Consider the following 24,786-nt stretch of genomic DNA (forward strand, 5'->3'; position numbering starts at 1 on the left):
TTTTAATCAAAGCTAATGGGTTGTAGGTTGGGTTACTTGCTCATTAATTAGATTACCACGTGGTTCTGACAGAAAGACAAGATGGGTTCTGAGGATAAACAAAATCTCTCCACTTGTACTGCTCTTGTTCCTATAGAATACTCAGGAGGTAAGTTACTGTATTTATACATTCTCTGTAGCAAGCAGCAAATAAAGAGATTGTATCTCCCTTGTAGCCTCGCTACTGAGGAGGCCACGCCCCCAGTCAGTGTGTCCCAGTGTTGTCAGCAGTGCTAGTGGTGATTCATCAGAGAGAGAGAGTGAGACTGAAGAGGATGATTTCAATCATCTGCTGTTGGATCCAACACAGTGGAAGGTAGGTACAGGAGGTAGGGGATAATGGTACATGTTCAGTAGGAGGTGGAGGATAATGGTACATGTTCGGTAGGTGGTGGAGGATAATGGTACACGTTTGGTAGGTGGTGGAGGATAATGGTACATGTTCGGTAGGAGGTGGAGGATAATGGTACATGTTCGGTAGGTGGTGGAGGATGATGGTACATGTTCGGTAGGTGGTGGGGGATAATGGTACATGTTCGGTATGTGGTGGAGGATAATGGTACATGTTTGGTAGGTGGTGGGAGATAATGGTACATGTTCGGTAGGTGGTGGAGGATAATGGTACATGTTTGGTAGGTGGTTGGGGATAATGGTACATGTCCTATTGCTTGTATATGTGTAATCATAGACCTAGGATAATCTCTGAACTGTATGTAAGAATGCTAAGAGTGTTTCGCCATGTACAACCCTCCTCCTCAGGACCAAGACCATTACGCTGTACTAGGACTAAGCCGGCTGAGATACAAGGCATCTCCGCAGCAGATCAGGAAAGCATGTGAGTCAGTGTTAGAGAGATTGTAGGCCTACTCTGTCTAATGCTCTCTGTATGTCTGGCCCTCTACAGATAGACAAAGAGTGCTGACTCATCATCCTGACAAACAGACTGAGGAACAGAAGGAAGGCGGAGACGACTTCTTCAAATGCATCAAGATAGGTGGGTGGGTATATGTCTGCTACCAATTAGCCTTGTGTTGAAGAAATGAGTTGCATGTACAAGAAAAACTTTACTGGTGTAAATGTTTTGAATTAGAGCTGACAACTATTGTGAGATGCTCATTTTGTCTGCAGCTTATGACCTCCTCGCTGACCCCAAACGTCGCCGCTCTTACGACAGTGTGGATCCTACATTTGATGATGTCATTCCCTCTCAGTCAGCCAGCTCACGGGAGAACTTCTTCTCATCGTTTGCTGCCGTGTTTGCGGAGAACTGTCGCTGGTCAGTGCAGCAACCAGTGCCCTTGCTGGGTCATGATGACTCTACTATAGAGGAGGTGGAGGCTTTCTACCACTTCTGGTGAGTGTGGTTGTCATGGTAGTAATAGCATGAGAAATGTACAGTCACAAACACGAAGGCAAGTGGCCTATACATGTATATTGAAGGATTGTTATGCTATTAATATGTGTTTTATATCATGATGACCCCTTACCAAATCATGCATTGCTTATAAAAATAACATGGAAGGGACTTTATTACACGCTTATAACCTTGCGACAACGTGATACAATACTGTACTGTATTAGTCAGCATGTCTGGAGCTTGCCGTTAAAATAGATATACCATATCCTTCATCTGTTCAAGAATAGTCCACAGATATAATATTTACCTCTGGTATTGTGGTCTGCAGGTACAATTTTGAGTCATGGAGAGAGTTCTCTTACCTTGATGAGGAGGAGAAGGAGAAGGCAGAATGGTACATCTATATGCACACATTTATCACACACAACACACATAACGCCCACACACACACAGCCGAGAAGAAAGGAAATGGCTAGAAAAACAGAACAAAATCGCGAGACAGAAGCGTAAGAAGGAAGAGGTGACACGCATACGGACCCTAGTAGGTACCCCCTGACCCCAAGCCTTACCCCCCCACCCTGCTCTCAATGTTGGTATGTCGTACAGATAATGCATACAGCTGTGACCCTCGTATCAAGCGCTTCAAGGAGGCAGAGAAAGCAGAGAAGGTAGCAAAGAAGAAAGCAAAAGAAGAGGCAATTCGGTTAGAAGCAATGGAGAAGGAAAAGGTGTGAACATTAATAATTATTGCCAATCATGTGTAATCTGTACAACTATAGTGAGGTTATCATGTGCCCCTCTAATCTGCCCATACAGGCGGAAAAAGATAGACGAGAAAAAGAGAGGATAGAAAAAGAAAAGAAAGAAGCCGAGCTGAAAGCACAGGTATTATCAGCATGTGCTTTGTTTTTAACTCATGGCGTAATTAACACATCTTTGCGATTGTATTTTAGGCAGCTATCGCCAAAAAGGAGAAAGACGCTTTCAAGAAAGCAATGAGAAAGGAAAGAAAAGCATTGAAAACCACCATTAAAGTAAGTATAGCTATTCCTACCACCATTAAAGTAACCGTAGCTATTCCTACGACATTGTGTCTACTTATCTGCCACTTCTGCTCAATATTAGGGACATGAATACTTCACGAGTGATGAGTCAGTGGTGGTTGCTAGGATGCAGGATCTGGACAGACTGTGCGAGCAGCTCTCTCTGGAGCAGCTGCAACAAGTCAATGAGAGGCTCTCTGGGCAGTCACATGACCACGCTCAGGCACTCTTTGAACAAGAGGTGAGTACTTGCCTAGCTTCAGAACAATAATTATATACCAGCACCAATTGTATGGTCTCTCTGTTGAACTAGCTGGCATGATTATAGCTCATTTCCTTGTATACTAAATAATTATTATTTGTTCAATGTGTGTGTGTGTGGACTACATCACGTATTCCTTGTGAAGGTGAGAGACTTGGCCAGCAGACATAAGACAGAGAGAGAAGCTTCAATGGCTGCGACTAAAGCATCCTCTGCCCAACCATCAGCTACTGCCAGTGCGGGGCCTACCTCTAACTGGAGCCCTGAGGAGGTTCAACTCTTGGTAAAGGCTGTCAACATTTACCCAGCTGGCACAGTGAAACGGTGGGACACCATAGCAACCTATGTCAACACTCACTCATCAAGCACATGCAAGAACAAGACTGCGAAACACGTCATTCCTCAAGTAAAGAGTATGCAGAAGTTGGATACCACCGATAAAGAAGTACAGAATAAACTGGCATTCTCCACGTTTGAGCAAAAACAGAAAACAAAGGGCAAGGCTAAAGCGGCAGGGGCAGAGTCCGTGCCCACTGAGAGATACGGTGAGTGTAGTAAGTGAGATCCTCTCTCTTGTTGTTTAATGGTTTGTTTTGCTTTTATTAGATGGACCTCAACCGTGGACACCAGAGGAACAGAAGGTACTGTATGTATATATACATGTGTTGCGTACATTGTACATGCATGTGCATGTGTTGCGTACATGCATGTGCATGTGTATGATATCCCGATTACAATTAAGCTTGTTAAGAGTCCGAATATTGAGTATACATATAATTTATATCCAAAAATGATTTATCGCTCCTTCCAGCTGCTGGAGCAGGGCCTGAGGGCACATCCTGGCAGCCAGGCTGACCGCTGGGACCGGATAGCAGAGCTTGTGGGGACCAAGACAAAGGCAGAGTGTGTTACCAGGTTTAAGGTGAGCTGTGCATATCTGCTTTTTAAAAGTAGTCCTCTTTACCTCATCATACCAGAGGTTAGATATCTAGTTTCTAAACAGACCATTTTCAGAGCTATCTTTGATTGTGCATATTCACTGGGAGTGCGGTTGCTATGGTATCCTTGTTATATACGGTATATTCTTTGTCTACAGGAACTGGTGGCTAAAATCAAGGCCAAAAAGACTCAAACTTCATAGTTAGTTGCCATAGTTACATGATATAATTATAGAGCCAGCAAGAGACTGAAACTGTTTTATCTCTCTTAATAGTGTCAATGCAATCATGCGTTGTGTATTTAATAATGGTCAACTTTTATACGACTGAGATATAAATGTTATAATAATATTTACATTGAAAATGAAAGGGTGCTTATAATTATTATGATTCAAAACCTGAACTGTGTTGTAGTTGTATAAAAACTGATTCCAAGAACGAGAATCTTGTCAAAATATAAAAATGCAAACTATGCGTATACACGTGGCATCAGATGATCATTAATAACAAAACAGTACATATATATACACATGCACACACACACAATGATGAAGAGAAATCGGATCAGTATTACAATTCTGTTGATTCTGTGAGTTGTTTCTTATCATTAGAATCATCTCCGTTGTGGACATAGTCAGCTGTGGGGGAAAGGAAGCAGTCGTGACAACAAGGAAATGCTTATCATAGTGATATAAGGAAAGCATAAAGCTAGCAGTAAAGACTCCCTCCAATTTTACAGCTAATTCATACACCTTCCATATATTGAATCCCCTGATTCCCGATTGAGTCATAACACCATAACCAATAACCAACATTTCTAATGGTACGTTACACTGAGACTACTCTATACCTTTCATAAGGTCCTCCTTACAAGGCTCATCATTTTCCGCGGGTGGCACATAAGTAATGTCAAAAGAGGTTCCTTGTCTCCTGAATGAAGGTTTCTTCTTCTCCTCCGGCACCGTCTTCTCCTCTGACCCCTCGGTGGTTTCGTGGTGAGAGATACTGATGTCTAGAGGAGGAGCACTGGAACTGTGGTTGTTGTTGGCAACAGAAGACCCGTTGTGTGTCTTTGTCTGTAGTGTGTGGGTACAGAAAGATGGGTACATGAGATTAGGGTACATTTATGATTGGCAACAACAGGGAATTGGCAGACACAGCACATAGTAGCTATGGTGACAATGATATTCAGCAGTAGCTATAGTTGACAATGATATTCATATTTCTATATTAGTGTAAGTATTGTCATGGGGAGTAAGGTAAGGCATTAAGGTACTTGATGAGCATTAGGGTACGTGTAAGATGGTACAATAGCTATTGGGACATACCAATTTTGTTGAACTTGTAAACGATAACTCTCCGAAGTGTTTGCTGAGAATGTCCGACTCTGCCACCTTGACCTTCCACCATTTAGAGTAGGCCTCCCTCACTTGCTTGGAAAGGGCCACAAAGATTATGAAAATGGCTACTCCTTGAAAGGTAGCACAGATTGTGAAGATGTACGCCAATGGGAGCAGTTCTGGGACCTCAAACACCAGAATACCTGCAATGTTGATAATAAGTTGAAATAGTGGTACAAATACATTGTATTTCTAGGTAGCCCCTCTACCACTGTTTGATTACAGAAGCTATAAATGCTACCGTTCAAAAATTTCAGAGGCAAATTTAATCTACCATAGCGGACAACTAGCTTAGATTGGTTGTGCTACAGTACAAGCACAATGCATGATTCATCTATACACTATATTATGCTCACCGATAATCCATGTTATTCCCATGACAACAACAAGAGAGATGCTGCTTTTGATCCAATCCCTAGAGTTGACACAATACATGATTACCACGCTTTTCACACACCATATATATATACCACTATCAGGTTACAAGGTCTAGTACCAAAATAGATTTGCTAACCTGACTATAATCACACTAAAATTAGTTTAACAGAAAAACACATTGCGTATAGAAAGTTGCTAAGAGATTGAATGGATCAATCTCTTAGCAACCTGAACACCACCTTAGCAAAAAATACTTGTGGTATGTATTTCCTGTCTTGTCTTAAAAATACTGAAAACTTTGGGGGGTCTCAGGGCAGCCTGAAGGTGCGTGATCTCATCAGAAGCCGATGGCAAATGATTCTAGAAGCTGACTAGAAGCAATAATTATGTTACTTACTTGGCTGACTCAACCCTTGATTTGTGTTCCTGCTTCTTTGAGTGTCGACACATGACAACCAGAGCCATGATAAAGAAGCCAATGTTAACCAAGATAGTTAGTAACACTGGAGCAATGAATGTGAAGATGAAGCTGTTGATGGGACTCAGCCAGCATCTATGGAGAGCGATATAAAAGGTTTCATTAAGGGGGTGCTTTGAACAGGATGTAAACATGCTATTCACATGCTATTCAGAATGATTCTATGGGAAGTAACTCACACTATGGTGGTTGTATTGTCGCTGACCAGCTCGTAGCCATAGCTGTCCTCCAGTTGAGGGACTGCAAAGCCTAGCGGGATACAGAGAGCCATGTAGAGCAGAGGAGCACCTGAGAAACGAGAAACAGAATATATCAGTTATCACAGATATAGTGTTAATGTCTCAAAATATGTACTATGTACATGTGCACTTTAGATCAGTTTACTAAGGAACAGTATTATAGTTTAGCTACAAAACCAACTGCATGGCTGGTGTTCACTTCAAAGCTAGGTAGAATTAGGAAATTTGTGTACATTCATTCCATGCTGATTATACACAATCACTTGTTTGTATTTGTTAATTAATTACCATAGCTGAACAGAAAGAAGCCGATCATGTATCTGCTCTGATGCTTGAAGAACACTTTAATGAGAACTATATACAAGACCACGCCCTCCATGAGCATCCACATGAAGGACACCAGGAACAAGTAGTGCATGAGAACTGCTGCTGTCTGACAACCAGGATCCACCACACCCCCTCCTCCGTGAGGGGTCACTCCAATCACAAAGGTCAGCTGTGCCAGAATCAGACTCACACACAAGTTGATGTGGATGAAGTTACGCATGCTCCAAAGAGACCTGCAAATTGTGATAAGATAAACTTTCTGCATCAGTAAATTAAAGCTCTCGATCACCTTAAACAAGACAGAGTCACAATGGTGGCCAACATGGCAATCACAGATAGAGACACTCCAATGTAGCCAATGATTGAGAGAGACAAGGCCACACCAGAGGGTAGGTTGAGTGGCTGTGCACTGAGGAGAATGGCAAAGTTGGTGAGATGTGTGCACTCACACACAGTCTGTGTGGAGTTGGAGAGGTTGTCATTTCTCACACATCCATCAGTGTCCCATCTTCCATTGGCTAAAAGGTTGTCACTGTGTGTGTGTGTGTGTGTGTGTGCGCGTGTGTGTGTGATGACAAATTAAATGAGTGGTGTCAGTTCAAATGGAACTACAAGAATGACAATTTCCTGTGTTATGCAAACAAGGTTTTTATGACCGATTATGACAAGGTATGATTAGCAGTGACACAGCAAACAACAAGCGTTGTTATGGTACATATTTTCCATGGTGGATGTGTACCTTGCCCTGACGAACTCCCAGAAAACACACATCACTTCAGAAGTATTGTCGTTCTCAATCAAATTCTAAAGAAAAAAAGGAATAACCATGACTACATGCTACATGATAACATTGGAACTGGACTTGGCAGTGGTATAAGCTATAGGCTCTTTAATATGCAGAAGACTATGATGTGCAGCTAATAGTTACCTTGACAGTGTCTGTGTGAATGATGGTTATGGTAATGTTTGTATCATCACTAATATCGCAGAGATTGCTATCACACCGCAGCGAAGTAGCCAAGACTGGAGAAGCCAACTCAAACCTGCATGCATGGAGAGGATGTGTTGCATGCTTAAGTACTTCTAGGTAGGTAACAATGTACATAGGTACTTAGTTGGAGTTGTTATAACTAGAGAATTTAATTTCAAGACGTTGCAGTTTAAAATAATTATACTTACTCATTTCGTCTTGACAAATTTCCGGGCAGCAATCCACTCATGTTACGATAAAAAGCAGAGATGACAGTGACAATAGTCTTGTTGGCCAGACCTCTCAGTAGTCTTGCAGGCAGTCTGATGGAATGGCCATCAGTGTCCACTCCAAGTACATCATCATCATCATCATCAGGGCCCTCCACAAATTCTGTCAAATTAGACATGATCTGTCCTGACTCTGACTCTGAAAAAAAACAGAAGAAATATGAGAATAATTAACTGGTTGATTAGCTATTTGTGAAATCACTTTAGGTAGATATACAGACAATCAATTTTGCATGAAAGTGTGCGAAAGTATATATAATTATATAAACTAACTGTGAACACTAAAATCACTCACGTATTCTCCGGTTCATTCCAATGAGACCTACAGCTAGATCTTCAAACACTGAGAGTATGGTGCTACCTGCAACCGTACTGGGCTGTGTGTGTGTGTGTGTGTGTGTGTGTGTGTGTGTGTGTGTGTGTGTGTGTGTGTGTTTGAGAATGGTATATACAGAAGTATAGGGGGTGGGATCGGGCTTTCCGACACATAATTACTGACTCAGCCTAAAACTTAGAAACAGCTCAAAGTTATAAATGCAATCCGATCTGTATCTAGGTTATTTTGCATATAGTGTGTCTACATTATTTTGGGAAGCTCTTCAGTAATAGTTAAGGGACTATAGAAAGAAAAAAAAAGAAAAAAGAACAAACAGCACAAAACCATACTGGTAGAAAAAAAGCAAACAGATGCCCGACCTTGAGAGTCGAGAATGATGGGTTAAAGAGTCTTTAACGGTGCACCAACCCTCCCCATTCATCTGTTGCATTCAGAACGACTAGTATACTCAATAATTATTGTAAGCTACTCACTTGGGGCCATGCTGATTGTAAGCTATATTCATATTTGAGGTAATGCTGACATAAAGTATAGAACTTATCTTAGACTTGATATTGGCTGCTGTAATACTTCAACTTAGCTTGTGCATGGCTGTGTACTTGTGTAAACTAAATCTGACCTTGGGAGGCTTAATTTATAAGGTATTGTCTGGGCCAGGTTTTGTGGTGGTAGTATCTGATAATGGGGATGGGTCTATGTGGTTCTTCTACAGTGGTTTTCCTTACCTTTGCAGGCTATACTGCAAGAGCACTGCAACCACAATGTAGTAAATATAGTGTTTTGGTTGGCTTCTGTTATGACTGTTAGTAACAAGCCAACAAAATTACTTGCTATGGCCTGCAAAATGCAAACTGTAACTGGTTTTAATTTGGCAATTTCAAAACTGCCAAATTAGTGGACCTAATTGCTGTAGTAGCCTAAGACGTCAAATTAAAAATCGCCTAATTCTAATAGCTCACTCACCAAATAATTATAATAGCCGCTAAATGTTCCAGGTGTCTCATATTTTGTCTGACTGAAGTGATGGTAGCTCTGATGGTAGCTCAGCTAACTTGTTGCTTGGTTCATTGTGGCTAAATGATATGAGCTAAAACTTGTATGCATAGCTATAGGGAGCGGAGGGCCTATATTTACTAGGCTCAAAATTGGATATTTCCGAAAGCAGCTTGTTGACCTCAAGCATTATAATTATAGAAGGAGTGCTGTGAAAGTAGAGTAGTAACCCCTTGAGTTGTGTGAAAAGTCTGCAATAGCCAGTATTTTACCCATCATTGATTTTTGTGATGTGTGGGTGGACTAAAATAACACAGACAGGTAATCAGTACATTGTGGTTGCAGTGCTCTTGGAGTATAGCCTGCAAAGGTATGGAAAACCACTGTATAGGTGGCAAGCACAAAGCAATCATTAACCTCTAATCTTGGTTCTTAGAATTAGCACAAGGCATTAGTCAAAATAAATAGATAGTAGTGTGTGTGTGTGTGTGTGTGTGTGTGTGTGTGTGTGTGTGTGTGTGTGTGTGTGTGTGTGTGTGTGTGTGTGTGTGTGTGTGTGTGTGTGTGTGTGTGTGTGTGTGTGTGTGTGTGTGTGAAACACCTTAAGTCATGGCATACCACTAACATTCAACAGAAGCCCAACAGAGAATGTATGGGTGGACTCCCGGGAATAGTGGTTTCTATACACAATGAAGTACTACACAGATTTTAAGGCTTAAGAATCCTTGCAAAGGACACGCGCTTCCCCATTCTTGTAGGAATACTGATAATGGCAAGAACTCTATAATAGGTACTAAGAACGAAAACAACAAAGCCAGTATACAGTATGGAGGTATATAGTCACACATTGGAGTGTTCACATACGTACCTCCGTACCGTTGTCCAAATCCATGGTCTGTTCCAACACTATGTCCCCGACAGAGTGAATAGTCTGCATGCAGTGAGTGGGGGCACATGTAAATAGTGCATGGTAAGCATCATACATGCACTTCTTTAATTGGCCCGGTGTAAAATTAAAGACAGCCATTTTTATATATGAGAGCTGCTCACCTCACTGAATGACACCAAGTCCTCAACTCCCCCAGCTGGCAGCCTGCTCCTGTCCACAATGTCAGCAAGCAGGTAGGCTACTACAGTCTCATCCACTACTCTAGCTCCCACTACTCTAGCTCCCACTACTCTCTCCAGTGCAATGGCAGCTGTTGCTGGAGGCTGGGTGGAGGATAAGGATAACATTTAGAGCCCGTGTATAGACAACAGAGAGTGTTGTTTCTTACCATGGTGAGAATATTGCCCAATTCCTCATCATTTCTAATCTGTAAGAGAAAACCACATTAACAATTAATGACTAAAACTATTATTTGAGGGACTTACCAAAGCCAATACTTCCTCCAGTGCGTCTCCAAGTTGCTGCTGGGCAATAAGATCATCTGCATCATCAGGTGTGGGGGGCATTGTGGGAGGTGGTGGTGTGGAGGGTGGTGGTGTGGAGGGTGATGCTGTGGGGGGTGATGGTGTGGAAGGTGATGGTGTGGAGGGTGGGTTAGTCTCTGTATCAGGCTCATCGGTAATGGGGCGAGGAATACCCAATTGAACACCAATGTCCAAAGGAGCAGTGCGAATGATTCTACTGGATATGGTCCTTTGGCCTCCACCACAACCTGGAGTGCTGCATACTGACCCCATTAGGAGAGAGTTGTCACCAACATAGTCTGTACCACAGATATCACTGATCATTCCATTCCTAATGTTCCTGTTCCAGTATTCAGGACTGCATGAAATACAAGCATTGAAATGAAGTCCATGCATTCACAAATTACTTACTTTAACTCTGTCTGATTGTCAAAGTTGTCTTTTATCAGAGTTTCATTGTATGTTTCATTAACATGTAATACCACAGTGACATTATCCAGTGTCCATAGGTCTCGCCAGTTATTTGGATTAGTAGTTGGAAGCCGGGAGGTCGATGCAGCTGTTTGCATCCACCTCAACTGTACTTCACTGGTCAGGAAAGACCCACACACAGATACTTGCAGTTGGTCAACTTCACCATCAGTTATTGTGTCATCTAAAGTGTAGCCTCTAATAGTCACAACCTGATCATTCAGGTCCCCAATAAAAAAGTTGGAATTCCGATTCCGATTATCCGGTAAATTGGGACTTATGTATTGTAAAGGAATCCAATCTCTACCAATTCTAATGGCCAACTCAACCCCTTCATCAAATGACGAAGGTGACATACAACTGTCTCTCTCCAGTAGGTCAAGATTGAAATCAATATCCCTGCAAACATGCAAACAAAGAAAGGAATAAAATATTGCGTATATCAACTGAGCCACTTACAATCGAGGGTAAGCAGCAGCACAATCTTCTGTTGGAGCTGCCACTCCAGGGTCAATCAGACTGACTTGGTTACATTCAATAATACTGTTCCCTAGGCCTAACAGATCTGGAGCAGTTACTATGCCTCGAGGTACACTGGCACTTCCACCACAGAACGATCTGACTTCATCCATGGAAATCGTCCCTATCACAGAAGATGACTGTTCATCACACTCTTCAGTTATGTCGATTGTCTTGGACTTGTTTCCTGAATCCATGACTGTATTCACAGTGAAGTTGCTCAGCCCCCAGCAGTTGCAGCTACCTCCACCATGCTCTGATTGGAGCACTCGGAACTGATTCACATCAGCTCCTGGATTTATTCTACCAATATCGATAGTCACAGCTGGCGATCTGTTACCTTCACCTGCAAATTATAATAAAAATAGTCTACCACTTTGGTTTTTATGCGTGGCCTAGGCTGGGAACTAAGCGCTATCCATCACTATGTTCTAACTTTATAGCTATACAGATTACCTACCTAACATAACATTCCTTGCACTGATCCATTCTCCAGGATTGAAGTTTTGTCCTGTGAGGATCCTGTACTCCACTCTGATCTGAGTCCCATCTTCAGTGAGTCCTGTCAGACATTCTGAGGTGTAGGTAGAGAACAGTATGAACTGCACAGTCACAGTATCTCCAGTCACTGCATCCCCAGGTGTCTGTCTCGACTCTCTGGGTAATGAACTGGAGATAGCACTAGACCAAAACAATAGGACAGTCACTAGAATACAGCTCTGTGTCGCCATTACTTCTTGTCTTGTCTTTAATTATCTGGTCAGTGGTCAGTGATTTTGTACTTAGGATATAATTATATTCATGACCAATTTTCTTGATAGCAGGAAACATAAAATTGCAACATCTAAATGTGGGTAAAGATGGTTAACCAAACAATTAACAACAACTTTGCGTCCGAGTTTCTAGGGCAGCCTGAAATCGAGGCTAACCAAACCTCCCAACAGGCACATCATTATTTTATTGCCATGGTTACTTGTATTCACCAGCATACAGACCACACAGCAATAAATCGATAGCCCTGAAAGTAAAGTGATATCGCACCTATATAGGCTATACTCCTCCATGCAAAACAAATCGAACACGAAAGATCACAATGCCTGAGCATTTGCTACAATTCAGCCAGCCATGCATGACAGACTATCAGGTTCCTCTGGCCTCTCATACAGGAGTAATTATGGCCGTACAATATGCCATATACTGGCACTGCTATTCCTTTGATCTCAGAGGTCAAAAGGCAACAAATATATATACAGATACTGTAGTACGATCTGCTTCTAGTGTACATAACGTCTGTTCATATTATGTAACTGTAAAACATGCATAAATATTTTGCTATTGTACATGACGTAGAATTGAGTTTTGCTTGCATGACTAATGTTCCTTGCATTCTTCAGATAATTCCTCACTGTGATTGGAAAGCCCTGCATGTGCATCATTATGAGGACAGTAAGGATAGGAGATATAAAATGTATCTTAGCTATAGATACGAAGACACCTCATGCAGCTAGGTCAAAACACCACACATGCATGTATCATATCATATACGTAGCTCTGTCCAGCACTAGAACAAATACAAACTCTACAATGAAGCTATGCATGCATGGCGGGGGGGGCCTATACACCAAGCTCAGTGTTACAAACATCTTCCAAGGTGTGCAATCACACACCAGACTCTCTTTCCACGGTCGAGTTGAATACACTAGACTCCAGTTTCAACGAACTGTCCAAAGATGGAGAGGTAACATTTGTGCTGACATTGCTGAGAGTGGTACTCTGAAATACAGAATAATGGACATAATCATAATAATTATACACTGGCATAGAATTATGATCAGATTTGATAGTGGTATACCTTGGTACTGGTGCTTTCAAACTTATATTGATATCGATGCTTTGCCAACTTTTTCTTCCACCATTTGAAGTATGCATCCCTCACTGGCTCAGAGAGAGGCACAAAAAGTATAAAAATGGCCACTCCTTGGAATGAAACAAATATCGTGAAAATGTACGCCAGTGGGAGTAGAGCAGGGACCTCGAACACCAAAATACCTGTTAATAATGTTATTAAATATCTCTCAGTTATTCTTGTGCTCACCAATTATCCATGTCAGTCCCATGACAGTGACCAGTGACACAGACGACTTTAACCAAGAACTGTATAAGAAACATTTCAAGCACAGTACATATGTGTCTCTATAGCCAAATACCTCACTTCCTGTTTTTTTCCTTGTCTCTTTTGGTGTCTACACATGGTAACTATTGCCATGATAAAGAAACCAAAATTCACCAATAGAATCACCACCACTGGCACGATGAACGTCAGAATAAAGTTAGTGATGGGGTTCAACCAGCAGCTGCAAACACAGGCTTATAAATAGTTTAGCACTTTTAAAGGACACTCCATCACAAAAGCTTAATTAGTGCATACATGTACGACACGTACGTGCATACTTGGGTCGCGATAACAGAACGACTGAACTCACACTATGGTGGTTGTATTATTGCTGACCAGCTGGTAGCTATAGCTGTCCTCCAGTTGAGGGACTGCAAAGCCCAGCGGAATACAGAGAACCATGTACAGCAGAGGAGCACCTATATAGGGAAATCATGAACACAATATCTTAATTTTGACTATATATATACACATACCATAGCTGACAATAGTGAAGCTGACAATGTATTTCCGTTCATGCTCTTTTACAAATACTTTGACAAGAACCAGATACAAGACCACGCCCTCCATGAGCATCCACATGAAGGACACTAAGAATAAGTAGTGCATGAGAACTGCTGCAGTCCGACAACCAGGATCCACCACACCCCCTCCTCCGTGAGGGGTCACTCCAATCACAAAGGTCAGCTGTGCCAGAATTAGACTCAAACACAAGTTGATGTGGATGTAGTTACGCATGTTCCACAAGGTCCTGTATTGTCAATTGAAACACTCAGTATATAATTAGTAAGGTTTTCTCACCTAAAGAAGACCAAAGCCACAATGGTGGCCAGCATGGCAATCACAGATAGAGACACTCCAATGTAGCCAATAATTGAAAGAGACAGGGCCACACCAGAGGGTAGGTTGAGTGGGCGTGCACTGAGGAGAATGGCAAAGTTGGTGAGATGTGTGCACTCACACACAGTCTGTGTGGAGTTAGAGATACTGTCATTTCTCACACATCCTTCAGTGTCCCATCTTCCATTGACTAGAGGATCGCTACTACTGCATATGTTGAAACCACAAGCATTAAATAAATTATGCACCTCTATAGATATCAGAATACCTGTTAGTTATAAATTCCCAAAATACACAAGTAGCCTCGCTGGTTTCATCATTTTCAATAAGAGCCTGTGATCAAAGTGTTTAGATAAAAAGATCGATTACCATAACAATTACTTGGCAATTAAGCCTTACTTGTGCATATTTGCTGTGTTTCAGTGTGACAATGACTGGTAGACTGAGCTGAATGTTGGCTGTGTCACAGATATTCTCCCCACACTGCAGACTGGTAGAGACCACTGGAGATGCTAACACAGTGTCCCTCTCTCCCGGCAGAGTCCCAGGCAGCAGTCCACTCATGTTCCTGTAGTAGACTGAGCCCACATTGATTGGTCCATTCCCATTACTCACTATCCTCACTAACTCAGTGGGCACTTCAATAGAGCTGCTCCTTACACCAATACTAGTGAAGTATATATCCTCACTGTCAACTGGTGTCTCCAAATGAATGATTTCTGCAATGAGCAAATAAGCACTCCACTCCTAAACAGACCAAGCAATTGCATGTGGGCACAAGGCTACTGCATGTACTCACGTATAATTATACCTCCTTTTACCATACCATTTGTGCTAAGAATGAGACATTAATGTTGCTCCAGCACATGCAATTCTAATAAACGGCTCCATGACAATGTACCACATCCTGTGAAGCTTATAATGCGTATGGATTCAGCACTAACAAATCAATTAGTGCAACAGTTTTGTCGTCACTTATACGAACAATTAATGGGGGGGTTTTTACCAATATTTCCTGAGTGCTGGGGATCAGTTGATGTAGTGAATCCATTGAAAGCTAGTTTCTCTATGGTAGCAATCAGAGTGCTGCCAGCGATGATACTGGGCTGTGTATGGTGTGCAGAGAAGAGCGTGAATGTGTGTGCTGTGTATGTACATAATTATAACCCAGTATCCTGAAACTTAAAATCAAAATGTGCACAGTTATGATTACCTCTTCATTATTGCTTGTCTTTTCCAACAGCATGTCTCCAATGGAGAGAATGGTCTGCAGCAAGGCAAATACATAGATACTTTCTTGCAGTGGTTAGACTGATCCTCTTACATACATGCATGAACCCTCTGTATACAAGTAAATTACGTACGTCTGAGCTCATCTAGCTCACTATCTGCTCACCTCACTGAATGACACCATGTCCTCAACTCCCCCAGCTGGCAGCCTGCTCCTGCCCACAATGTCAGCAAGCAGGTAGGCTACTACAGTCTCATCCACTACTCTAGCTCCCACTACTCTCTCCAGTGCAATGGCAGCTGTTGCTGGAGGCTGGGTGGAGGATAAGGATAACATTTAGAGCCCGTGTATAGACAACAGAGAGTGTTGTTTCTTACCATGGTGAGAATATTGCCCAATTCCTCATCATTTCCAATCTGTAAGAGAAAACCACATTAACAATTAATGACTAAAACTATTATTTGAGAGACTTACCAAAGCCAATACTTCCTCCAGTGCGGCTCTAAGTTGCTGCAGGGCCTCATCTGCATTATCAGGTGTGAGGGGTGATGGTGTGGAGGCCATTGTGGAGGGTGATGGTGTGGAGGGATAGTTAGTATTTGTAACCGGCTCATCAGTACGGGGGCGAGGCTTACCCGGTGGTGCAGTGACGATAACGGCAAAGTTGGTGAGATGTGTGCACTCACACACGGTCTGTGTGGAGTTAGAGAGACTGTCATTTCTCACACAACCATCAGTGTCCCATCTTCCATTGACTAGAGAATCGCTACTACTGCATGTGTTTAAACCACAAATAAAGTATGCATCTCTATAGATATCACAATACCTGTTAATTACAAATTCCCAGAACACACAAGTAGCCTTGCTGGTATCATCATTTTCAATAAGAGCCTGCAATAAGACTTAGTGTTTAGATAAGATCGACTACCATGCCTTACTTGTGCATATTTGCTGTGTTTCAGTGTGACAATGACTGGCTGATTGAGCTGAATGTTGGCTGTGTCACAGATATTGTCCCCACATTGCAGACTGGTGGAGACCACTGGAGATGCTAACACAGTGTCCCTCTCTCCAGGCAGAGTCCCGGGCAGAGTCCCGGGCAGCAGTCCACTCATGTTCCTGTAGTAGACTGAGCCCATAGTGACTGGTCCAGCTGTTCCGTTACCCACTTTCCTCAATAACTCAGTGGGCACTTGAATAGAGCTGCCCCTCACACCAATACTAGTGAAGTATGTATCCTCATTGTCCACTCGTGTCTCCAAATGAACGACTTCTGCAATGAGCAAATAAGCTCTTAAACAGACCAAGCAATTAATAATAAGCGTGTGGGACGAGGCTACTGTATGTATTGTTGCTAAGTGTGGGTGGCTCTCAGACGAAAATGTAGACATTAATGTTGCTCTAGCAAAATTATGCAATTCTAATAAACGGCTCCATGACATGTAACAAATCCTGTGAAGCTTATGATACATATGGATTCACACTAACAAATCAATTAGTGCAACTATAGTATTTACCAATATTTCCCGAGTTCTGGGGATTAGTTGATGTAGTGAATCCATTGAAAGCTAGTTTCTCTATGGTAGCAATCAGAGTGCTGCCAGCGATGATACTGGGCTGTGTATGGTGTGCAGAGAAGAGCGTGAGTGTGTGTGCTGTAACTATAACCCATAATTCTGAAACTTAAAATCAATCAAAACTTGCAGTTACCTCCTTATTATTGCTCGTCTCGTTCAACAACATGTCTCCAATGGAGAGAATGGTCTGCAAGCAGATACATAGATCATTACACACATGCAGTGGAGAATATACTCTTACATACATGCATGCAGTGGTTAGAATCCTCCGGAGTCCGTATACATATACCTTAAGGTGACATATTTTCACAGGTAGATTTGGTTTTCACTGTTTAGCTCATTTTGCTACATGTATATCATAGTATTAGCTCAAATTAATGTTATTCATAGCATTTCTAATCACTCGCAAGTGGTTTTAATGAGATTCATTACATTTTCCAATTAGTATAAATTTTGTTGGTTTACTCTCATTTGCAGAAATAGCAGAAATTAATACTCGCGAAAATATGTCACCTTACGTACATACGTACATCTGAGCTCATCGAGCTCACTATATTAAAAAGAAAGACACACACACCTACACACGATCAGCTTTACTATATACCTTTTGCGGCTACCCTCGATAAAAATAATACACACTCTAAGGGCCTCCTCACTTTCAACAGACAGCCTACTTAGAGCTGCTCACCTCATTGAATAACACCATGCCCTCAACTCTCCCATCTGACAGATTGCTCCTATTCACTATGTCAGCAAGCAGGTAGGCTACTACAGTCTCATCCACTACTCTAGCTCCCACTACTCTCTCCAGTGCAATGGCAGCTACTGCTGTAGGCTGGGTGGAGGATAAGGATAACATTTAGAGCCCGTGTATAGACAACGGAGAATGTTGTTTCTTACCATGTCAGTAATATTTGCCAATTCCTCATCATTTCTAATCTGTAAGAGAAAACCACATTAACAATTAATGACTAAAACTATTATTTGAGAGACTTACCAAAGCCAATACTTCCTTCAGTGCACCTCCAAGTTGTTGCTGGGCAATAAGATCATCTGCATCATCAGGTGTGAGGGGCATTGTGGGTGATGGTGTGAGGGGCATTGTGGGAGGTGATGGTGTGGAAGGTGATGGTGTGGAGGGTGGGTTAGTCTCTGTATCAGGCTCATCAGTAATGGGGCGAGGAATACCCAACTGAACACCAATGTCCAAGGAAGCAGTGTGAATGATTCTACTGGATATGGTCCCTCGGCCTCCACCACAATCTACGGTGTTACATACTGACCCCATTAGGAGGGAGTTGTCACCAACATAGTCTGTACCACAGAAATCACTGATCATTCCATTCCTAATGTCTTCCATCCAGTATTCAGGACTGCATGAAATACCAGCATTGAAAGAAAGCTCATGCATGCACAAATTACTTACTTTAACTCTGTCTGATTGTCAAAGTTGTCTTTTATCAGAGTTTCATTGTATGTCTCATTAACATGTAATACCACAGTGACATTATCCAGTGTCCATAGGTCTCGCCAGTTATCTGAATCAGTAGTTGGAAGCCGGGAGGTCGATGCAGCTGTTTGCATCCACCTCAACTGTACTGCACTTGTCAGGAAAGACCCACACACGGATACTTGCAGTTGGTTAACTTCACCATCAGTTATTGTGTCATCTAAAGTGTAGCCTCTTATAGTCACAACCTGATCATTCAGGTGCCCAATAAGAAAGTTGGAATTCCGATGCCGATTCATTGATACACTGGGACTTATGTATTGTAAAGGAATCCAATCTCTACCAATTCTAATGGCCAACTCAACCCCTTCATCAAATGACGAAGGTGACATACAACTGTCTCTCTCCAGTAGGTCAAGATTGAAATCAATATCCCTGCAAACATGCAAACAAAGAAAGGAATAAAATATTGCGTATATCAACTGAGCCACTTACAATCGAGGGTAAGCAGCAGCACAATCTTCTGTTGGAGCTGCCACTCCAGGGTCAATCAGACTGTTGCTACCATTGACTTGGTTACATTGTATAGTGGTGTTCCCTAGGCCTAGCAGACCTGCAGCAGTTACTATGCCTCGAGGTACACTGGCACTTCCACCACAGAACGACCTGACTTGTTCCACTGAGTTGCTTTCATCAGAGGAAATCCTTCCTTCCACAGAAGATGACTGTTCATCACACTGTTCAGTTATGTCGATTGTATTGGACTTGTTTCCTGAATCCATGACTGTATTCACAGTGAAGTTACTCAGCCCCCAGCAGTTGCAGCTACCTCCACCATGTTCTGATTGGAGCACTCGGAACTGTATGAATTCATTCACATCAGCTCTTGGATCTATTTCACCAATATTCAGTGTTTGTGATCTGTCCCCTTCACCTGCATGCAGATCAGAAACTGTATATAATTATAGTACATGCTCTATCATAATAAAAATAGTTCACCATGCACTTTGGTTTGATAGTGGACAGAACTAAACGTTATCCTGTTCTACTACATGTACAGATTACCTAAAGTAATATTCCCTGAGGGACTGATCCATTCTTCAGGATTCAAGTCTTGTCCTGTGAGGAGCCTGAACTCCACTCTGATCTGAGTCCCATCTTCAGTGAGTCCTGTCAGACATTCTGAGGTGTAGGTAGAGAACAGCATGAAGTGCACATGTACAGTCACAGTATCTCCAGTCACTGCATCCCCAGGTGTCTGTCTTGACTCTCTGGGTAATGAACTGGATATAGCACTAGACCAGAACAATAGGACAGTCACTAGAATACAGCTCTGTGTCGCCATTACTTTGTGTCTTTAGTCAGTGGTCAGTGGTTTAAAAAAAGGAGATAATTATAATTTTCATGACCAATTTCCTCGACAGCAGGAAACATTGCAACATCTAAAATTAGTGTGGGTAAAGATGGTTTAACCAAACAACCAACGAAAACTCTGCATCCGAGTCTCGAGGGCAGTATGAAATCAAGGCTAATTAAACCCAGCACAGTTTACAATTGACATTGTATATATATACAGCTACTATAGTAACGATCTGCTTCTATTGTGCATGTGCATAAAATCTGTTATTATTCTAGCCTCTATCCCAGGCCGCACTTCACTCTGTAGCAGGCCTTCTTTTCTCTTGAAGGCCAGTGAAGGAGGCTACTACTATATATAATTATGTGAATGTAAAACATGTATCATTACATTTGAATTTTGCTATAATTAGGTCAAAACACCACATGCATGTATCATATCATACACGTAGCTCTGTCCAGCACTAGAACGAATACAAACTCTACGATGAAGCTATGCATGGCAGGGGGGGTGCCCTCCTCTGATTGAGCATTATGCCAGCCTAATAGGCAAACAATATTAGCACATTAGGCAATTTTTACCAAATTTTGAGAAAGTATGATTTATAGAAGCACTATAGCCTCAATAGCATGAGTATTTGCTAATACTGAGTATATACGTATGGAAGGTGCTATAGTAGTACTGTTAACTCTTTTCTAAGATTTCTAGATTATGTAAAAGCGTCTGTGATGTTGCAGTATAATTCTCGTTGATGATTTTTATTGAGACTAATGGGTAATAATTAAAGACTAATTGGTGATTAATAGGTACAATGCATGAGACTTGGAGACTAGACTAATAGGCGCATAATTGGGCAAGGCCTTGTGGTCAGTATGGTTTGTTTGTTTATTCATGGCCAATTTCCTTGAGCAGGAAACATGCAACACCAAAGTAGTGTGGGTACATAGTGTTGATCAGCTGTTATTAGATGCCATGCACACACAAAGGGAAATACAGACATAAGCAAATACAAGTCAGACTCACAAAAGTCAATTTCATAGATTAGAGGTTCCCACTGTGTTCAATGATGTTCTTCAACGGCAAATTTCTTGTCTTCTTCCTCTCTTGATTTCACATTTTTAGGTTCGGTGTCAGTCAGATGTTTGATGAGCCGCTTGCCAGTAATGAAGTTTCATTGTATTGAGGACCCTATTAGAAAATTGCAAAATAAGCTTATACATAAGAGCTGTTTGACTGGTCTCCAAATAATCCATGCACTGCTCATAACATTAGGAGCGGCTTTAATCGAGGCTACCCTGATTGCACATGCGCCAACCGGAGTGTGCGCCAACATGCAGCCCCTCCCTATAATGGGTTGCAGAGTATGACAAGCCACGCCCACTCAAGAACTATTGGTTGCCCAATCCAGAGCCATGGGAGAGACTGAAAATGACCGTGATGCTGCTCCCACGGTGTTCCCAGAGCCTATTATACAGACTACACAAGAAGAAGCACCCTCCTATCAGACAGCATGGCTCCTGCTCTACTCTCTCATCATTGCACTGTCTATTTTCCTTCTGATGATCGTCATCGTAAAACTGATCTCTGTGTGGAACACCAGGAAGAACTTCAAGAAATGCCAGTTCAACTTGTTAACGCATCCGCCTGTTGTGGTCGGATTTTTCCATCCATATTGCAATGCTGGTGGAGGTGGCGAAAGAGTACTATGGCAAAGCATCAGAGCTCTCCAATCTCGGTACAACTTTATACGCTGCATCGTCTACACTGGAGATCGTGCCAATAAAGAATCCATTTTTAGCAAAGTTAAAAACAGATTTGGAATTAATCTTGCGAGAGGTGCGATAGAATTTGTCTACTTAAAACGTCGTAGTTGTGTGGAAGCTGAAAAATGGCCGCGGTTTACAGTCCTTGGTCAAAGCATTGGCTCAATTTTTCTCGGGCTTCTGAACTTTGTACCAGATGTGTATATTGACACAATGGGCTATGCATTTACTCTGCAATATTAATCGATAGCCTTGAAAGTAAAGTGATATCGCACCTATATAGGCTATACTCCTCCATGCAAAACAAATTGAACACGAAAGATCACAATGCCTGAGCATTTGCTACAATTCAGCCAGCCATGCATGACAGACTATCAGGTTCCTCTGGCCTCTCATACAGGAGTAATTATGGCCGTACAATATGCCATATACTGGCACTGCTATTCCTTTGATCTCAGAGGTCAAAAGGCAACAAATATATATACAGCTACTGTAGTACGATCTGCTTCTATTGTACATAACGTCTGTTCATATTATGTAACTGTAAAACATGCATAATTTATTTTGCTATTGTACATAACGTAGAATTGAGTTTTGCTTGCATGACTAACGTTCCTTGCATTCTTCAGATAATTCCTCACTGTGACTGGAAAGCCCTAAATGTGCATCATTATGAGGACAGTAAGGATAGGAGATATAAAATGTATCTTAGCTATAGATACGAAGACACCTCATACAGCTAGTTATATAGGTAAAAACACCACACATGCATGTATCATATACGTAGCTCTGTCCAGCACTAGAACAAATACAAACTCTACAATGAAGCTATGCATGCATGGCAGGGGGGCCTATACACCAAGCTCAGTGTTACAAACATCTTCCAAGTTGTGCAATCACACACCTGACTCTCTTTCCACGGTCGAGTTGAATACACTAGACTCCAGTTTCAACGAACTGTCCAAAGATGGAGAGGTAACATTTGTGCTGACATTGCTGAGAGTGGTACTCTGAAATGCAGAATAATCATAATAATTATACGATCAGATTTGATAGTGGTATACCTTGGTACTGGTGCTTTCAAACTTATATTGATATCGATGCTTTGCCAACTTTTTCTTCCACCATTTGGAGTAGGCATCCCTCACTGGCTCAGAGAGAGGCACAAAAAGTATAAAAATGGCCACTCCTTGGAATGAAACAAATATCGTGAAAATGTACGCTAGTGGGAGTAGAGCAGGGACCTCGAACACCAAAATACCTGTTAATAATGTTATTAAATATCTCTCAGTTATTCTTGTGCTCACCAATTATCCATGTCAGTCCCATGACAGTGACCAGTGACACAGACGACTTTAACCAAGAACTGTATAAGAAACATTTCAAGCACAGTACAATGTGTCTCTATTATAGCCAAATACCTCACTTCCTGTTTTTTTCCTTGTCTCTTTTGGTGTCTACACATGGTAACTATTGCCATGATAAAGAAACCAAAATTCACCAATAGAATCACCACCACTGGCACAATGAACGTCAGAATAAAGTTAGTGATGGGGTTCAACCAGCAGCTGCAAACACAGGCTTATAAATAGTTTAGCACTTTTAAAGGACACTCCATCACAAAAGCTTAATTGGTGCATACATGTACGACACGTACGTGCATACTTGGGTCGCGATAACGGAACGACTGCATGAACTCACACTATGGTGGTTGTATTGTTGCTGACCAGCTGGTAGCTATAGCTGTCCTCCAGTTGAGGGACTGCAAAGCCCAACGGAATACAGAGAACCATGTACAGCAGAGGAGCACCTATATAGGGAAATCATGAACACAATATCTTAATTTTGACTATATATATACACATACCATAGCTGACAATAGTGAAGCTGACAATGTATTTCCGTTCATGCTCTTTTACAAATACTTTGACAAGAACCAGATACAAGACCACGCCCTCCATGAGCATCCACATGAAGGACACCAGGAACAAGTAGTGCATGAGAACTGCTGCAGTCCGACAACCAGGATCCACCACACCCCCTCCTCCGTGAGGGGTCACCCCAATCACAAAGGTCAGCTGTGCCAGAATCAGACTCACACACAAGTTTATGTGGATGTAGTTACGCATGTTCCACAAGGTCCTGTATTGTCAATTGAAACACTCAGTATATAATTAGTATATAAGGTTTTCTCACCTAAAGAATACCAAAGCCACAATGGTGGCCAACATGGCAATCACAGATAGAGACACTCCAATGTAGCCAATGATTGAAAGAGACAGGGCCACACCAGAGGGTATGTTGAGTGGTTGTGCACTGAGGAGAATGGCAAAGTTGGTGAGATGTGTGCACTCACACACAGTCTGTGTGGAGTTAGAGAGACTGTCATTTCTCACACATCCTTCAGTGTCCCATCTTCCATTGGCTAAAAGGTTGTCACTAATGCATAATTATGATGAAACCAAATATATAAAATTATGCACCTCTATAATAAATACCTGGTAGTTATAAATTCCCAGAATACACAAGTCGCTTCTTCGTTGGTATCATCATTTTCAATAACAGCCTGTATAATTATTATGATTATGTTAGATGATAGACTATATACCATGCCTTACTTGTGCGTATTTGCTGTGTTTCAGTGTGACAATGACTGGCTGACTGAGCTGAATGTTGGCTGTGTCACAGATATTGTCCCCACACTGCAGACTGGTAGAGACTACTGGAGATGCTAACACAGTGTCCCTCTCTCCTGGCAGAGTCCCAGGCAGCAGTCCACTCATGTTCCTGTAGTAGACTGAGGCCACAGTGACTGGTCCAGTCCCATTACTCACTATCCTCACTAACTCAGTGGGCACTTGAATAGAGTTGCTCCTTACACCAATACTAGTGAAGTATATATCTTCATTGTCAACTGGTGTCTCCAAATGAATGACTTCTG

General features: G+C 41.9%; 3 protein-coding genes across 6 annotated transcripts in view; 1 reads left to right on the plus strand and 2 right to left on the minus strand.

The window, feature by feature from the left end:
- Positions 1–4,008, plus strand: LOC135346212 (dnaJ homolog subfamily C member 2-like). The gene is made up of 15 exons (XM_064543773.1): positions 1–148; positions 216–355; positions 799–874; positions 944–1,033; positions 1,168–1,393; positions 1,725–1,790; positions 1,850–1,941; positions 2,003–2,124; positions 2,213–2,281; positions 2,350–2,430; positions 2,522–2,680; positions 2,847–3,246; positions 3,308–3,342; positions 3,513–3,623; positions 3,798–4,008. The coding sequence occupies exons 1-15, from the start codon at positions 82–84 to the stop codon at positions 3,840–3,842; spliced, it is 1,779 nt and encodes a 592-aa protein (XP_064399843.1). The 5' UTR covers positions 1–81; the 3' UTR covers positions 3,843–4,008.
- Positions 3,951–24,786, minus strand: part of LOC135346210 (uncharacterized) — a 25,781-nt gene continuing 4,945 nt past the window's right edge. For 2 of the 4 annotated variants that reach the window (XM_064543769.1, XM_064543768.1), the window contains 19 exons: positions 16,637–16,971; positions 16,525–16,589; positions 16,334–16,470; positions 16,173–16,222; positions 16,076–16,114; positions 15,864–16,010; positions 9,920–9,982; positions 8,017–8,098; positions 7,641–7,860; positions 7,390–7,504; positions 7,201–7,265; positions 6,751–6,993; positions 6,423–6,694; positions 6,075–6,183; positions 5,815–5,970; positions 5,396–5,454; positions 4,968–5,182; positions 4,490–4,715; positions 3,951–4,277 (listed from right to left, as the gene is read on the minus strand). In XM_064543769.1, coding sequence (XP_064399839.1) covers positions 4,210–4,277; positions 4,490–4,715; positions 4,968–5,182; positions 5,396–5,454; positions 5,815–5,970; positions 6,075–6,183; positions 6,423–6,694; positions 6,751–6,993; positions 7,201–7,265; positions 7,390–7,504; positions 7,641–7,860; positions 8,017–8,098; positions 9,920–9,982; positions 15,864–16,010; positions 16,076–16,114; positions 16,173–16,222; positions 16,334–16,470; positions 16,525–16,589; positions 16,637–16,971 — 2,666 coding nt within the window. In that variant the 3' untranslated portion in view covers positions 3,951–4,209. Of the gene's footprint in view, positions 4,278–4,489; positions 4,716–4,967; positions 5,183–5,395; positions 5,455–5,814; positions 5,971–6,074; positions 6,184–6,422; positions 6,695–6,750; positions 6,994–7,200; positions 7,266–7,389; positions 7,505–7,640; positions 7,861–8,016; positions 8,099–9,919; positions 9,983–15,863; positions 16,011–16,075; positions 16,115–16,172; positions 16,223–16,333; positions 16,471–16,524; positions 16,590–16,636; positions 16,972–22,306; positions 22,502–22,749; positions 22,856–22,909; positions 23,107–23,152; positions 23,212–23,266; positions 23,414–23,546; positions 23,656–23,712; positions 23,988–24,041; positions 24,285–24,343; positions 24,412–24,463; positions 24,784–24,786 lie in introns of those variants that run through there. The other 2 variants (XM_064543771.1, XM_064543770.1) reach the window with 2 other exon arrangements.
- Positions 12,668–20,224, minus strand: LOC135346211 (adhesion G-protein coupled receptor G2-like). The gene is made up of 18 exons (XM_064543772.1): positions 19,791–20,224; positions 19,221–19,659; positions 18,702–19,160; positions 18,273–18,648; positions 18,176–18,214; positions 17,964–18,110; positions 17,409–17,462; positions 15,474–15,573; positions 14,867–15,186; positions 14,736–14,800; positions 14,429–14,674; positions 14,104–14,378; positions 13,938–14,046; positions 13,662–13,808; positions 13,550–13,608; positions 13,307–13,503; positions 13,122–13,227; positions 12,668–12,875 (listed from the first exon to the last, which is right to left on the minus strand). Exons 1-18 carry the CDS (start codon positions 20,068–20,070, stop codon positions 12,826–12,828), a joined length of 3,468 nt encoding a protein of 1,155 aa, XP_064399842.1. The 5' UTR covers positions 20,071–20,224; the 3' UTR covers positions 12,668–12,825.

The sequence above is a fragment of the Halichondria panicea genome, chromosome 13 (assembly GCF_963675165.1).
Source record: "Halichondria panicea chromosome 13, odHalPani1.1, whole genome shotgun sequence".
NCBI lineage: Eukaryota > Metazoa > Porifera > Demospongiae > Suberitida > Halichondriidae > Halichondria > Halichondria panicea.

Coding starts and splice junctions, on each gene's coding strand:
- LOC135346212 (XM_064543773.1), top strand. CDS start 82: ATGGGTTCTGAGGATAAACAAAATCTCTCCACTTGTACTGCTCTTGTT. Junction 356..798: donor TGGATCCAACACAGTGGAAG/GTAGGTACAGGA, acceptor CCTCCTCCTCAG/GACCAAGACCATTACGCTGT. Junction 3,624..3,797: donor AGTGTGTTACCAGGTTTAAG/GTGAGCTGTGCA, acceptor CTTTGTCTACAG/GAACTGGTGGCTAAAATCAA.
- LOC135346211 (XM_064543772.1), bottom strand. CDS start 20,070: ATGGCGACACAGAGCTGTATTCTAGTGACTGTCCTATTGTTCTGGTCT. Junction 19,161..19,220: donor GCTGCTGCTTACCCTCGATT/GTAAGTGGCTCA, acceptor GCATGTTTGCAG/GGATATTGATTTCAATCTTG. Junction 12,876..13,121: donor GACCGTGGAAAGAGAGTCTG/GTGTGTGATTGC, acceptor ATGCACATGCAG/GGCTTTCCAATCACAGTGAG.